The following is a 16,682-nucleotide window of genomic DNA, read 5'->3' as shown; positions in this document are numbered from 1 at the left end:
TAATGTGTTCAGCTTTCTTGGTTCTTGTTAGAACTCTAGCAGCCGCATTCTGAATGAGCTGTAGTTGTTTAATAGCTTTTTTGGGAAGACCATTGAAAAGACTGTTGCAGTAGTCTAGCCTGCTAGAAATGAAAGCATGAATTAGTTTTTCAAGATCTTGTTTGGACATGTAGCCTCTAATCCTTGCTATATTTTTTAGATGATAGAAGGCAGATTTTCTTATAAGCTTGATGTGGGAGTTGAAATTTAGATCAGAGTCAATAATAATGCCAAGATTTTTTACCTGGTCCTTTGGCTTCAAAGATAGGGATTCGAGGTGAGCAGTAACTTTGAGCCTATCTTCTTTTTTGCCGAAGACAATTATCTCTGTTTTGTCTTTATTAAGTTGGAGAAAATTCTGGCACATCCAATCATTCATTTGCGCAAGGCACTGACACAGTGTCTCTATGGGGGCATAGTCATCCGATGAGAGGGCTATGTAGAGTTGGGTGTCATCTGCATAGCTATGATAAGCTATTTTGTTTTTTTGCATAATTAGGCCCAGAGAGAGCATATAAAGGTTAAACAGGACAGGACCTAAAATTGATCCTTGGGGTACCCCACATGTCATTTTGGTTTGGTCAGATGTGTAGTTGCCAATGGAGACAAAGTAGTTCCTGTCTTGCAGATAAGATCTGAACCACTCTAGGACCGTGCCGGAAAGCCCGACCCAGTTTTCCAGTCTGTCCAATAGAATTTCGTGGTCAACCGTATCAAAGGCAGCGCTGAGATCTAGTAACATTAAGATTGAGATTTTACCTGAATCAGTGTTCATTCGGATGTCATTTATAACTCTGATAAGCGCAGTTTCGGTGCTATGATGGGGTCGGAAGCCTGATTGGAAGGGATCTAGGAGATCATTGGAGGATAGAAAGGTATTGAGTTGTTGGTAGACAGTTTTTTCGAGTATTTTGCTAATAAAGGGAAGATTTGATATTGGTCTGTAATTGCTGATTATAGAGGGGTCGAGGCTACGCTTCTTTAGCAAGGGCTTAACAACTGCAGTTTTTAGAGATTTTGGAAAAATGCCTGTAAGAAGAGAGGTATTAATTATCTTCAGTATGTCGGTCGCCAGGCAACTGTAGACATTTTTTAGAAAGCTTGTTGGCAGGGTGTCTAGGCAACACGATGAGGATTTAAGGCCTCGTATCGTTTCTTCTAGTTTCTTGTGGTCAATGACATTGACCACAAGATTAACAACACAATCGAAATAATAGATTGAAAATGACGAGTTGACAACAATGTTGAGGAATATCCTGTTACAGCTTTCTTCACCAAATGACAAACAATCAATAAAGGTTCTTATACATTATTGTGTCAGTGAGTAAAAAATATTATAAAGTACAGGTATCAATATAGTTAGTAGTACTGTCCCACCATGTACAGAGAGGATCATCATGTCAAATTCAGAGAACTACGCAATGAGGATTGCTCCATCTAGTGGCGGGATTGGCTCAATCAAAAATGTACACAGCCCATCCTCAACAGTTTCTAACAGCATGGATTCTACAGATATTACGTCTGCTGACAAATTATGACCTAGGAGCCACTCAGTATCCTCAGACACCTTCTTGCTCCCTGTGCATAGCACATACAACTGAGGAACACTCTTTAGTACATTTTGAAGTTGGTGAGACGTTGGTGACACGTGTCGACCTTGCACATCTCCACAGGTTGGTTCTCACTGTTGGACGTGCTGATGAACCAGCCGCGGCACTGGACCGACTCAAAAGTGGTCAGAGAGGCTCCGGTGACACTCTTGTAGAAAAGGAGGCGGTCCATGTTGTTATCGCCTGGGATGACTTTGAGGTCCTCCTCACTGGATATCTGTGGGAGAAAAGAAAGACAGTCAGACAGTCAGACAGACAGTCAGACAGACAGACAGACAGTAGACAGACAGTCAGACAGACAGACAGACAGACAGACAGACAGACAGACAGACAGTCAGACAGTCAGACAGACAGACAGACAGACAGACAGACAGACAGTCAGACAGACAGACAGACAGACAGACAGACAGACAGACAGTCAGAGACAGACAGACAGACAGACAGTCAGACAGACAGACAGTCAGACAGACAGACAGACAGACAGACAGACAGTCAGACAGACAGACAGACAGACAGACAGACAGGCAGACAGACAGACAGACAGCCATCAGAGAGGCAGACAGACAGTCAGACAATCAGACAGACAGACAGACAGACAGACAGAGAGGCAGACAGACAGTCAGACAGACAGACAGTCAGACAGACAGACAGACAGACAGACAGACAGACAGACAGACAGACAGACAGAGAGGCAGACAGACAGTCAGACAGACAGACAGACAGAGAGGCAGACAGACAGCCAGACAGACAGACATACAGACAGAGAGGCAGACAGACAGTCAGACAGACACACACACAGACAGACAGACAGACAGACAGAGAGGCAGACAGACAGTCAGTCAGACAGACAGACAGACAGACAGACAGACAGTCAGACAGACAGACAGACAGACAGACAGACACACAGACAGACAGACAGACAGACAGACAGACAGACAGACAGACAGGCAGACAGACAGGCAGACAGACAGACAGACAGACAGACAGACAGACAGACAGACAGTCAGACAGACAGACAGACAGACAGACAGTCAGACAGACAGACAGAGTATGTAAAGTCGAGGTAAAGTGCATAAACAGTAAACAGTATGTTCCAATTGTCACTTGACTTTGCTCACCGTTATTTCCTTATCGCTACTGTTGGACTATTCTATTCTATTCTATTCTATTCTATTCTATCGATAGGATTTATATAGCGCCTTTCTAGACACATAACGGGGGGGGGGGGGGGGGGGGGGGGAACTCAACTCATCCACCACCGATGCGTAGCACCCACCTGGGTGATGCACGGCAGCCAGTTTGCACCAGAACGCTCACCACACATCAGCTCTCACGGTGGAGAGTTGAGGACTGAATGTGCCAATTAAGTAACGAGGGATGATTAGGTGGCCATGATTGAAGGAAGGCCTGTGTGTGAATGTAGCCAGGGCACCGGGGTGACACCTCTACTCTTATGAAGAGTGCTGATGGGATCTTTAATGACCACAGAGAGTCAGGACCTCGGTTTAATGTCTCATCCGAAGGACGGTGCTCACTCACAGGACAGAGTCCCTGTCTCTGCCCTGGGGCATTGGGGAGATTATTCATCAGACCAGATTATTCATCAGACCATTCGGACCAGAGGGGAAGAGCACCTCCTACTGGTCCTCCAACACCACTTCCAGCACCAGTCTCCCATCCAAGGAGTATCCTAGGCCAGACCTGCTTAGCTTCCCAAGGAAAGCCAGTAATGTAATGCAGGAGCCACTGGTGCTACTCTACTCTATTCTATTCTATTCTATTCTATTCTATTCTATTCTATTCTATTCTATGCACTATATTGACTAGTAGACCAGTATATCGTGTATATAGTATACTGTAACTGAGTTTCTACTTCTAATCACAAAATGCTTAGGAAATAAAAACTCGGAGGGCAAGAAATCATTAGTACTCTTTTTTTGCATTTGACTCTGTTCACATGTTGTTCCACTGATTAGTCAGAGACACAGTCTAGGTGTAGTGTAGTGTAGTGTAGGTGTTGAGTGGGTGCCTATGAGTCATACTGGTAGTCATTGCTTGACATTTTCAAGGCCTCCCACTCATTTCCATGATTTAAAATTAAACTCATCTTACAAGTTGAGTGTGTTGTCAATTTGCAATGCAAATATCTTGTAGTTCAATAGAATGGCGCCCCAAAAGGACCAAACACATGATCCCAGCAGTCCATCCACCCCCACTGCCCTGCATGACTGTACGTTTACGTGTGTGTGTGTGTGTGTGTGTGTGTGTGTGTGTGTGTGTGTGTGTGTGTGTGTGTGTGTGTGTGTGTGTGTGTGTGTGTGTGTGTGTGTGTGTGTGTGTGTGTGTGTGCGTGCGTGCATGTGTGCGTTTACCTCCTCCACATGCAGGACAGCCGTGTCTCCCTTCATAGAGCAGGAGATGTGCCAGTTGCTGTTCATGATGGACAGGGCGACAGGCTGGGCTGCCGCAGCAGGACAGGGGCTGATGTACCTCGACAGTTTAAACTTCACTAAGCCAGAGACACAGAGGAGAGAGAGTTTAAACTTCACTAAGCCAGAGACACAGAGGAGAGAGAGTTTAAACCTCACTAAGCCAGAGACACAGAGGAGAGAGAGTTTAAACTTCACTAAGCCAGAGACACAGAGGAGAAAGAGTTTAAAGCTCACTAAGCCAGAGACACAGAGGAGAGAGAGTTTAAACCTCACTAAGCCAGAGACACAGAGGAGAGAGAGTTTAAACTTCACTAAACCAGAGACACAGAGGAGAGAGAGTTTAAACCTCACTAAGCCAGAGACACAGAGGAGAGAGAGTTTAAACCGTACTAAGCCAGAGACACAGAGGAGAGAGAGTTTAAACCTCACTAAGCCAGAGACACAGAGGAGAGAGAGTTTAAACTTCACTAAGCCAGAGACACAGAGGAGAGAGAGTTTAAACCTCACTAAGCCAGAGACACAGAGGAGAGAGAGTTTAAACCTCACTAAGCCAGAGACACAGAGGAGAGAGAGTTTAAACTTCACTAAACCAGAGACACAGAGGAGAGAGAGTTTAAACCTCACTAAGCCAGAGACACAGAGGAGAGAGAGTTTAAACCTCACTAAGCCAGAGACACAGAGGAGAGAGAGTTTAAACTTCACTAAACCAGAGACACAGAGGAGAGAGAGTTTAAACCTCACTAAGCCAGAGACACAGAGGAGAGAGAGTTTAAACCTCACTAAGCCAGAGACACAGAGGAGAGACAGTTTAAACCTCACTAAGCCAGAGACACAGAGGAGAGAGAGTTTAAACCTCACTAAGCCAGAGACACAGAGGAGAGAGCTTAAACCTCACTAAGCCAGAGACACAGAGGAGAGAGAGTTTAAACTTCACTAAGCCAGAGACACAGAGGAGAGAGAGTTTAAACTTCACTAAGCCAGAGACACAGAGGAGAGAGAGTTTAAACCTCACTGAGCCAGAGACACAGAGGAGAGAGAGCTTAAACCTCACTAAGCCAGAGACACAGAGGAGAGAGAGTTTAAACCTCACTAAGCCAGAGACACAGAGGAGAGAGAGTTTAAACCTCACTAAGCCAGAGACACAGAGGAGAGAGAGTTTAAACCTCACTGAGCCAGAGACACAGAGGAGAGAGAGAGTTTAAACCTCACTAAGCCAGAGACACAGAGGAGAGAGAGAGTTTAAACCTCACTGAGCCAGAGACACAGAGGAGAGAGAGTTTAAACCTCACTAAGCCAGAGACACAGAGGAGAGAGAGTTTAAACCTCACTGAGCCAGAGACACAGAGGAGAGAGAGAGTTTAAACCTCACTGAGCCAGAGACACAGAGGAGAGAGAGTTTAAACCTCACTAAGCCAGAGACACAGAGGAGAGAGAGAGTTTAAACCTCACTGAGCCAGAGACACAGAGGAGAGAGAGTTTAAACCTCACTAAACCAGAGACACAGAGGAGAGAGAGAGTTTAAACCTCACTGAGCCAGAGACACAGAGGAGAGAGAGTTTAAACCTCACTAAACCAGAGACACAGAGGAGAGAGAGTTTAAACCTCACTAAGCCAGAGACACAGAGGAGAGAGAGTTTAAACCTCACTAAACCAGAGTCACAGAGGAGAGAGAGTTTAAACCTCACTAAGCCAGAGACACAGAGGATAGAGAGTTTAAACCTCACTAAGCCAGAGACACAGAGGAGAGAGAGTTTAAACCTCACTGACTAGAGACACAGAGGAGAGAGAGTTTAAACCTCACTAAGCCAGAGACACAGAGGAGAGAGAGCCTATTCAGAGCCTATTCAGTAAAAACAAGTTTGGTGATCCTATTCGTGTGCTGATATACGATTGTTTCAGAGTGAAAGTGCACTCAGTACTGCACATAATGGCGTTTCATTGTGACTTTTTATGGGCCGTCCTCACTGTTATCACTGTACAATGTAACATGATGATCACTTTGCTGCTGCTCTGACTATAAAAGCATGGGCCCCAGCGCACGTGATCTGCGGAGGTCTGCCTCGCCCGACTATAATGAGACCTTTAGGTGTTGGCCCAGTATAAGGTGTAAGGTATAAGGTGTTGTCTCAGTATAAGGTGTTGGCCCAGTTGTTGGTGTGCACGTTGCGATCTGTTCCCTCCTACCTTTCTGATGGCAGTGTCCTCCTTTCAGTGTGATGGCCAGCAGTTTGCAGTCTCCTAGTGGCTGGACCATGTCCTTCTGTGAGGTGTCGCATATGGTGCACTGCTTCATGCTGTTCACACGCCGGAACAGGTTCTTCCTCTGGCTCATGGTGAAGTCCTGAGCCTTCTGCACAATTGTTTCTACGGAAAGATGGAGGGGTGAAGAAGGAGACAAGGGAAGGGAGTCGCCATTAAGATAATGATGTGCCAGATGCAATTTGCTCATAACGACAGAATAAGTCCATTTCCAATGAGTCCCAAAAGGACCTACAGTATGCCAACAGTGTGTGCCGATGATACACCTCGCGTGGGACGCGCAAATTTGAACCCGGTTGGGTTGGGGTTAAAAATGGAACTGATCGGGAGGCGAACCCGGGTCTCACGACGAGGACGTTGAAAGACGAGGACATGACCGGTCCGCCAATCCCTCCCCTTCATCTTTACGTGTCAGCGAGCTATTTCAATCTCCGACTGTCATTACGTTAACTTCCTTGTTACAGCTCCCGACTCTGGCGTGTACGCACTGCACACATGCACTTACTCACACGACCACAACAGGTCGCATTCGTAAACATCGGTCATTTTAACCGCCTTTTTTTTGTGATCAATTGTTTTTTATTGCAGGTCAACAACAAGCTTCATTATACAGTTTACAAATACATTCTTATCACCCCCTCACCCTCGGTAAGTAGTCACACCAGGAGTACAGATGCATTCTATTTCTTCAATAGATCCGTTATTAGAGAGGCAGCTTCCTTCCACATTTGCAAGGTGGTGTCCTTGGCCTTGTTTACCCGGGCGTGGACAGTTCCAGCTAGCATAACCACATCCTGAAAAATAACCCAACCATTTCTTAATGTACAGTTTGTGTGGCAGCAACCAACGCTGTACTATCAGCCTTTTAGCTGCAGTCAACCCTGCGAGCCATAACTCGAGCGGTATAGGCGTGTCAATCATATCAGATAGAATTGATGTCACTTTCTTCCAAAAGTCATAGACCTCTGGGCATTCCCATATCATGTGTTTAAACTTTAAACGTACCAGGTGTATTGAGAGAGCACAAATCACAGTTAGGGCTGGCTTCATTTGAACCACCTTGAAAATCGACCAATGTTGTCGTTTTCCTTGTGAGGACAGGCTGGCCCGATAACGACAACAGAGTGAAATACATCGGCCAAGACGTTGATGAAAGGCTAGAAAATGGTCTTCTAATGTGAAACAGAGCGCACTGTAGCCTACCTTCTACCAGGCTCTCCAGTATCATGCTGTAGCCTACCTTCTACCAGGCTCTCCAGTATCATGCTGCAGAGCTGGTCCTCGCTGAGCTTGGGGCCACAGAGAGCTGGGGCCTTCTTCATCCTGTTCACAGCCACTATCAGGTTGGCTACACACTGCATGCTCGGAGGCGTCCGGGACACCTCCAGGTCCACCCCCTCGTCCAGGTTGAAGAGTCCATCCTGCACCAGAGGGTGGGAGTCATTACATTTCCTCCTGAACTGTCTAGCTTTTTTGTTGTGTCCTTGTAATGTCAGTACTATGACTTCTACTTAAAGGATCAGTTCAGCCAAAAATGACAATTCTGTCATCATCTACTTCTACTCACTCCCCCATGCCAGTGACATAGATGAAGTTCATATAACACACGGGGAGGTTGCCTGCACAACTCCAGAGACAAAGTTCACATATAGTACACAGTCAATGGTTTCAACTGGCATAAGGGTGAGTAGATGACAGAATTTTCATTTTTGGGTGAATTGTTCCTTTAAGTGTGTTTTTATAGAAGTATTGTAAGTGACGTTCTCTTTGAAAAAGTAACTCTCCCTCTGATTACATTTGACTTTTACTTCAGTATATTTGAGCACCAGTCATTTGACTTCTAAGTATCAGCAAAGTAACAGCACTTCTCTTCTACTGTTGTCGACTGTTGGGAGGGAATGTCTGTGCACAGAGACATCACTCTTTGGGTATTTCCCCATAAGCCTTCATTTCCCCCTAACATGAGTTCATTGACCTTCAAAAATAATCTGTGTAAGTTCATCTTTCAGACATCCAGGTACTAGAAGTTTAAAAACTTTTTTTTTTTAGTCCAGTGTAAAAAAAAAAAATCTAATTCAAAAATAAGAATTCGTCGTCTTACCATCGGCGCACAGCAGCAGTGTTCAGGTCGTGTCTCATCTGCTTCAAATGAGCTGGAATACAAAGCAGAGAGCAGTGTCTATTATTATTAAAATACTAGGGCCTACATTAGAAATTGTTCACAAGCACAGTCAATAGTAACCTAATGCTGCCAAATGGTTTTTTATCTGATCTCATGATCTCACGCAAATCCAGCGGGCTTGCAAGGTTAACTCAATCGGAAACCTTATGATAAATGAAAAATCTACCATCTATCTAAATGAAATCTTATTTTAAGAGTCTGTGGGGTAACATCATTCTATATTTTCGTAACACCTGCAAGGCTAAGATATTACATTTGTAGGCCATTTATGCTTGAGGCAATTCTATAGGAAAGTGTAAGAAATTGGATAGGTGTATTTAACAAATCAGTGAGTGGGGGGGGGGGGGGGGGGGTGCGTTTAGAGAAACTGAAGCAGTTCCCATTTTATTATTTTATCTTATTTTATTTATTTTACGATTTTTACTAATTTTTATTTTATTTTATTCTCTAGCTTTTTATTTTATTCTCTTACTCCTTATTAAGAACTCTCTACAAACAGAGGCAAATCTTGCCTGTCTTAGTATTAGTAGAGCTGAATTCTTTTAAAACAAAGCAGAACTCTCTACTAATCTGGATTGCCTGTCCTAGTATTAGTAGAGCTGAATTCTTTTTTAAACAAAGCAGAACTCTCTATTGTACTGTCTTATACTGAGTTCTGGTTTTATTTAGTTGAGTGCCCTATTGCTCTTGAGGTGAGGTTTGTACCTCCAAAAATTGTATTTATTTTATCTTCAATTCTTTTACTTTATCATAATGGGAAATTGCAATGAGGGTTGTGCAATAAACCCACAATGACTGTGCAATATGCTTAGAATGTCATTAGGATGAAGTGTTAATCCAAATTGAACTAACCAGTGTTTGCTGTCTTTTATTTCTATATTACACCGCTGGCACAATTTCCCAGTGGAAAGCGCATGTTGGCAAGGGACCACACTGTATGCTCGATATGTTTTTTTCCCTGTCTGTTGTATGTATTGTGTCAAAACCTCGATACATGCGATATGTGGCTGTTGTACGGCACTATTTGCCCAAGACAAATTTCCCCTCGGGGACAATAAAGTTCATCTCATCTCATCTCATCTCATTTCACAGAATGTCAGGAATCAGGATATATTGTTCATTCAAGGCTAGTCTCTGCTGTAACAGAATTGGCTGTTGAGTTATTTATAACAGACCTTGTTCTGCTACAGTGGATCAAGAAACTGCACAATAGCGTTTCAATTATGAAATATGAACCAAAAGCTGCTGGAGGCTATAAACTAGAAGTATGCACAAAATCCATGGTGACTAAAGTTGAACAAAAACTGGAATAATAGGCTACTGTTTCAAAGAACACAACACAAATAATAAACTACACCCTTGTAATAAGACTGCATCATAACATGACAAATAACAATAACAAAATGTAGCCTAATACATTTTCACTTCATTATGTAATAAAAAAAAATTCTTAGCCAAATTAAAATTGTAATTATACATTAAAAGAGTATTGTAGTAGAGTATTTCTTGAACTTACCCCTCCAGAGCCTGGGACAGATCAAAGTCACACATTGTGCTCATAAACTGTTAAGTGGAATAATCAAAATAAGTCCACTGTATGTTTCTCTCTCTCTCTGTGTGAATAAATGTTCTGGAAGAGGGCCACTCGACTCGGCAAACTGAGGAGAGCTGCAGGTGCAGAATGAACCCTGCAGTCTGGGCTTCTCATTTTATTGTCACCAGAGAGCCTCCCAACTTCCTTGTAGTGACGTGTGGTTGTGGTTAATTTAAAGGGCTTTTTGGTCATAGCGACACCAACTCTTTAGAAAGTGAAAAAAGTGATTTATGAACCCTCACAATCAAAACATTTAAGGAGAGTTACGTTTAAACACATTTTTGGGGGGTGAATTATTGAGTGATTATTCAAAACATTGCAGAGACTGATAGTGTGGTTCCAAAACTCTGGCCCAACATTCTTACGGTGTTTATACATTTTATGAAATGGGAGCCGTAGTATGAATAGAACAAAATGGTATATAGGCTATATGCTATGACTATTTGCATGGGTATTTATTTTTATTTTTGTGCACACGTACACGGTACACACACACCTACACACACACCTACACACACACCTACACACACACACACACACACACACACACACACACACACACACACACACACACACACACACACACACAGTGAATAACTTACTGGGGAAACGCCAGAAAAAGGAAGACAAAAGAACATCACATCATCACTCAATTTGATATTGTCAATATGGTCACTTTGGTCAGCAGACCAACTCACCATAAGTGCCCACATGCAATAGCGTGTCCTGCCATTGGAATAAGGAGTATAATATAATATATAGAGTATATTGTAGTGTTAAGAGGTCATGGTCATTTCATCTATTTTTGTGAGAGCAAGTTGTCTTGCTGTCCGACTACAATCAAAACTGCTCCCAATAGACCCCACACACAATGTATATTATAAAACTGCAATATCAGTCATTCCTGTGCAATGCAACTCATTCATTCATTCAACTAATTTATTTATTTTTACTGATGCCTTTTTGCTTGCTTTTGTACTATCCCTTTTGCTGCTCCAACACTGCAGATTTCCACACTGTAATTATCCCTGTTGTGGGATTAATAAAGGATTATCTGATCTTATCTTATCTTAAAAGTCTATGTGCCAGATTTCATCATTTCGGAGCCAGTTGTGGAGTAGCCTACCTCAGCCTTCTGTTATGGGCCTTGTTTTGTTTTTATCAGCACTAAAAGAAGGTCAACAGGACCGCATCCCCACACACGCTGCAACACTGCTGGTTAACATTGACTGTTTGTGGTCAAGGTGGAGATGGCTGCCAGTAACAACACTATATTGTGGTTCCCGTGATCTAGGTCAAATTGCAGCGGCTCAGTAACTCTAGCTGCGGAACTTACTTTCAGGGTGAATGAAAGTTCCGCAATTCGAGTTACAGGGCTGGCGGCAAGTTGTAACTTGTCTAGTGTCTAGTCTCTCTCTCTCTCTCTCTCTCTCTCTCCTGAGTGGTCTATCCTCTCATGCTACAAACTGACATCATGCTAGATGCAGACACACATCACGTAACTGCATCGCTTAAAAAAAATTGAAAATAAACTGTGCTATAGTTTTAACTTAACATAAGCATTCTAAATTGCCCCTAGCTTACTTCATGTTGCAGGGTTTGACAATAGCTGAGAGGAAATAAGCTAGGTTTCAAATTGTTCCTGCAACAGAATTCCATGAACACCATCTATACCAGTTTCCATGGGAATGTCCTATTGTAGGGGTGATTGGTGCAATGACAAGGCCTTGATCAGACGCTGGTCTTGTGAGCAACAGGAATCAAAGAGCAAAGAAGGGACAATGGCTGCATTTCAAAGTGCCGTTTATCATCACGTCTATTCGTCGAGAGGAGGAGGAGAAAGTCATGTCTCTGCCTCACAAGAGATCATTCACAGCCTGTGTAGTTGAAGAGCTGGCTTATCAGGTCTGTCTGCATTCACACTCCCGTCTCCAGCCGGAACCATGCTGCCGCTTCTCACAACTATTTCAAATATGAACCAACCGAGCCATATTTCTTCCTGCTGTGCACGCTCAACTCTTCTGATAACTGGGTCATGAACAAATATGTTATTTTTGATGCTTTAAAGTGATATTTGATTAGATTTACACCCGCAACTGGATACAAAAAAAACAATTGCAGCAGTTGAGATGAGAATGCGCCGAGGGACCCTAGTGGTCAACTTCTGCTTTATGCACCAAGGGGACCTTGTGGTCAGCTTGCGTCGTATCCGCCGAGGGGCCCCGAGGGGCCCTAGTAGTGGTCAACTTCTGCTTTATGCACGGAGTGGCCCTAGCGGTCAGCATGAACTGAACCTCCTGCACCCTGGGACCTGAGGCTTTGTTGGACCCTGGCAGTCCGAGGCCCCGGGGCACTGGCCCCATAATCCAACCTGGATTATTTCACCGGTTTACATGAAGCGAATGTGACAGACATCCTCAATACATCTGCGACTGCGAGTCATTTTGTGGTGTCAGGATATTCAGAATGTTTGCACATGAAGACCCAACATTGGCAGGCCTATAGGCAGAGGGGTAGTCGAGGAAGAAAGAATCTGTGAATATTTTATAATACCTTTACCACTATTCCTTCAGATGTTGTAGTTGTCATAGACTGTGTTGCATAGTTGATTGCTCTATTGCTGACAAAAATGTGTTATTCTAAGTCGCTTTGAATAAAAGCATCTGCCAAATGACATAATGTAATGTAAAGACCTGGGAAAATTACTATGCCACAAACAACTCCCCCCTCTCAGAGGGGAAATACCATGTAATTTCCATGACAGGAAGTTATGCAACCGTTTCCCCCTTTTACGTCACCAGACAATAAGAGAAAAACAATGCTAATTTACAAATCTGCTTTATATTGGAATTCATTCTTTTTGTTTCTGCTTCATCATTACAAAGGATTTCCTTAAAATGTGATGAGCTCGATGTAGATTAAATCTATCCATCTGGATCTGCCCATATGCAAGTGCAACATTTCAAGTTTTATTTCAGTCAGAATAACAAACTCAAACAAAACGTCGACTTGTTGGTCAAATAGGAAGCATGCTACATATCTTGCCTTACAAAGCCAAATAAAAATAACCACATATAGTGAAATTACTTGAAAGTTCACTTCCTGGCCTTTGAAGGTCAGGCTTTGTATCCAGGGCAGGATAACGGTGTCTTCTGTGAGAAAATGCGAACTACAGGTAGTCTGTGTAGAGCTACAGGTAGTCTGTGTAGTGTAGACCTACAGGTAGTCTGTGTAGACCTACAGGTAGTCTGTGTAGTGTAGATCTACAGGTAGTCTGTGTAGACCTACAGGTAGTCTGTGTAGTGTAGATCTACAGGTAGCCTGTGTAGACCTACAGGTAGTCTGTGTAGTGTAGACCTACAGGTAGCCTGTGTAGACCTACAGGTAGTCTGTGTAGACCTACAGGTAGTCTGTGTAGTGTAGACCTACAGGTAGTCTGTGTAGTGTAGACCTACAGGTAGTCTGTGTAGACCTACAGGTAGTCTGTGTAGAGGAAGTTCTTGTGAGTTGCACGTGCTAGGAAGCGCTGCTCTCACTTCTCAGAACTGTTAGAGGGTCTGATGGCTCAGTGGTCTCAGGTGTCAGCCATGTGGTCACAGCCTCCTGAGTTCAGGCCTGCATGGGCCCAGTTGCACAAAGCAAGCACCTTAGGTTAAGATTTCCCTTAGGGTCAGAGTTAAGGTGTTCCAGCTGCACAAAACACCCTTAAATCTTCTCCATAAGGTTAAACATTTTAAGGAAAACATAAGCACAAGATTTAAGGGTGTTTTGTGCAGCTGATTCTATTTTATGGACACCTTAATGGGAAATCTTAACCTAAGGTGCTTTGTGCAACTGGCAGGGCCTGCAACCTTTGTCACAGGTCACCAAACCTATTTTTCTCACCAATCTCTGGCGTGTAAATCAGATGTGTCACTTGTGAGTTGTGACATTTCCGTGTGAGTGGGAGCAGACAAGGAAAAGAAAAAGAACACATTTGGAACAGGGTTGAGTTTATTTCCTAAGAAACTGAAGTATTGGAAAGTGTTGCAATGCACCCAAAACATGGCAGCATTCCAAACAACAAGCTGAGAAATCCTAGACAAACGCAACCTAGACAGGAAGAAACAGATCCAAATGGTGTGGCTTTGATGAACTCGCATGGTAACTGTGTTCTTGTACCCAAAGACTGAGGCGGACTACCTATAAACTACAACCTTGATTTATATTTTCTCCAAGTATTCATATATTAATATACAGTTCTCCACATCATCCACCGCCCCCCCACGGCATCTTTCCCAATCAGTACGAGTAGCACAAGTAATGATTACCTTTTGTACATTCAGTCTTTTGATGTAGTATAAATGAACAGAATACAACAGAACAAACAAAAAACAGGTAAACAGCTGAAAAAAATATTTACTCCGACTCACACTCCGGTTTCTCCAAGAATATGGCATCATGTTTGCAAATGACAACACTGGAAGAACCAAACACATCTCTCAATGGAATCGAAATACGAGAAGGCAGAACTGGTGCTATGTAACGCCACAACAAGTTGGGAGTATCTGATTGGTGCAGAACGTCCTCCTAACTGACCCGTCTGCTACTCAAACACTGATTTGCCAAATTCAAACTCAAACACTGCAGAACGGCTCTCCAAGCCCGACGGGGAAAGACAAACAATGATTTGCCATTTTTATCCATTTAACGTTAAGATACTGCACAGACATAGGTGGTTATGGTTGTGTTATTTAGGGGTTGTTTCTAGAGCAATATACTACCAGACATGCATGATGAAATGAGCAACATATGACCTGGGTTATGTAGTTTGGTGGACTGGATGCTTGCTGACATGTACTAGTCACATATTGTATGTCACACACACACACAGACACAAACAGACACATGTACACACATGCTGGAATGTTAACACAACCGTCTGGGATAACGAGGATGATAACAAACAAGGTGCTTTAGGCAATAAGCGAAGCACAAACTCGCACTGCGGATCTCCTTGGCCAAACTAATGGAATGCATGAGTGCAGGATAGTTGAAACGTCACTATCTGTTCCACAGCTCCTTCACTCATTGACTGTTAACCCCGTTTCCAATTCCATGGGTTTAAGACTACAGATGGCCAAGTCAATACAGGCAGTAAGCTAAGATCATAGTGCCCTCTGGTGGACCAGATGCAGTGTTGCTGACCTTGCACATCAAATGGATCTAGATAGGTACCACAGGGAGAGGCTAGCGTGCTGGGATTGGTGTTTTTGTGTGTTTTTTTACGGTGGCCGTGAAGTGCAAGTCACAATGCAAATAAGAAAACACAACAACAAATCAAAAAACACGATGACAAATGGGAAAACACGACAAATAAAAAACACAACAAGAAATAGGAAAACAACAAATGAAAAAACACAACAGCAAAAAACAAAATCACAACATATTGCAAATAAAATTAGCAAAACAGAAAACATGATAACAAATCAGAAATCACAATGGAAAAGCAGAAACCACAAAGCAGAAAACACAACATTAACTTCTCAGAAAAGGTACCCAGCCCAACTTCTTAAAGTGTTTTGTTATTTGTCGTCTTGTTTTTTGATTTGTTGTTCTGTTTTCATATTTGCCGTTGTGTTTATTGATTTGTTGTTGTGTGTCATTGTGATTTGCACGGTCACCATAGTTTCTCACATATCAGACTAAACCACAATGCACAACTCAACATTAGCATCAGGTGAACTCTGATCCTGTGTGAATCAAAGAAAGACATGTATGTTAGGGTTAATACTCCTGTCAGTGCCCCTGACCAAGGTACTGGCAAAAAGAACTGGAGTTGGTCCCCGGGCGCTGCACTGCGGCTGCCCACTGCTCCTAGTTCTAGGAAGGTTCCTAGTAGAGGATGGGTCAAATGCAGAGGATGAATTTCCCCAAGGGGATAAATAAAGGCTAACTTAACTAACTTAACTTATAACTTAATAGTCGTAGTGATATTCAAATGGCCATGTGAACCAACCAATGATCCTTGACTCTTATTCTTAGAAATGTTTTGCAAATCTGACTGGGTGTGTGGATTTGATAGTTTCCCAGGTTTGGATAAAACAGAGATGGATATAGTGATACTATGTGAGCCTCCTTTTCAATAATATTATTTGGCTATACACACCACTATAGCCACTTCTTAACATGCAGTGGAATCCGTATTATAACCTGCTCCTAGCCGGTTGGCCTGCATGTTAAACAACAATTAGCCGGCCTACGCGCACTCCCGCGAGTCCGTATCTTATCTACCTCGACCACCGGTATAAGATCCGCTTCCACGCAATCGCAGCTCATGTTAAACAGCTGTGTGACAGTGAGAACAAGTGGACGTACCTTGCGGCTAATAAGATAGCTTCATGCTATCAACAGTGCACACATTTATGTGCAAAATCAGCTTTTATCCAATTTATGTATTTGGTGTCTAAAATGGACGGATGCTTGAATATGCATATGACATAGTCAACAGACACACTGACATAGACAACAGACACACTGACATAGACAACAGACACACCGACATAGACAACAGACACAGACAACAG

General features: G+C 43.1%; 1 protein-coding gene across 1 annotated transcript; it reads right to left on the bottom strand.

Annotated features, from left to right (window-relative positions):
* Positions 1 to 1,167: 1,167 nt before the first annotated feature.
* il1b (interleukin 1, beta) lies at positions 1,168 to 10,167 on the bottom strand. Its single transcript, XM_083639591.1, has 6 exons — positions 10,039 to 10,167; positions 8,442 to 8,493; positions 7,581 to 7,761; positions 6,266 to 6,445; positions 4,022 to 4,158; positions 1,168 to 1,866 (listed from the first exon to the last, which is right to left on the bottom strand). Exons 1-6 carry the CDS (start codon positions 10,080 to 10,082, stop codon positions 1,651 to 1,653), a joined length of 810 nt encoding a protein of 269 aa, XP_083495717.1. The 5' UTR covers positions 10,083 to 10,167; the 3' UTR covers positions 1,168 to 1,650.
* Between the last annotated feature and the right edge of the window lie 6,515 nt (positions 10,168 to 16,682).

The sequence above is a fragment of the Poromitra crassiceps genome, assembly GCF_964638095.1.
Source record: "Poromitra crassiceps genome assembly, chromosome: 6".
NCBI lineage: Eukaryota > Metazoa > Chordata > Actinopteri > Beryciformes > Melamphaidae > Poromitra > Poromitra crassiceps.
This window is presented reverse-complemented; position numbering and strand designations above follow the sequence as displayed.

What these genes read in the sequence shown, in the direction of transcription:
- il1b (XM_083639591.1), bottom strand. Translation starts at nt 10,082, where the DNA reads ATGAGCACAATGTGTGACTTTGATCTGTCCCAGGCTCTGGAGGG. An exon ending in CTGTCCCAGGCTCTGGAGGG is followed by an intron (nt 8,494 to 10,038) that starts GTAAGTTCAAGA and finishes TTTGTATTCCAG; the next exon opens with CTCATTTGAAGCAGATGAGA. An exon ending in ACTGGAGAGCCTGGTAGAAG is followed by an intron (nt 6,446 to 7,580) that starts GTAGGCTACAGC and finishes ATCTTTCCGTAG; the next exon opens with AAACAATTGTGCAGAAGGCT.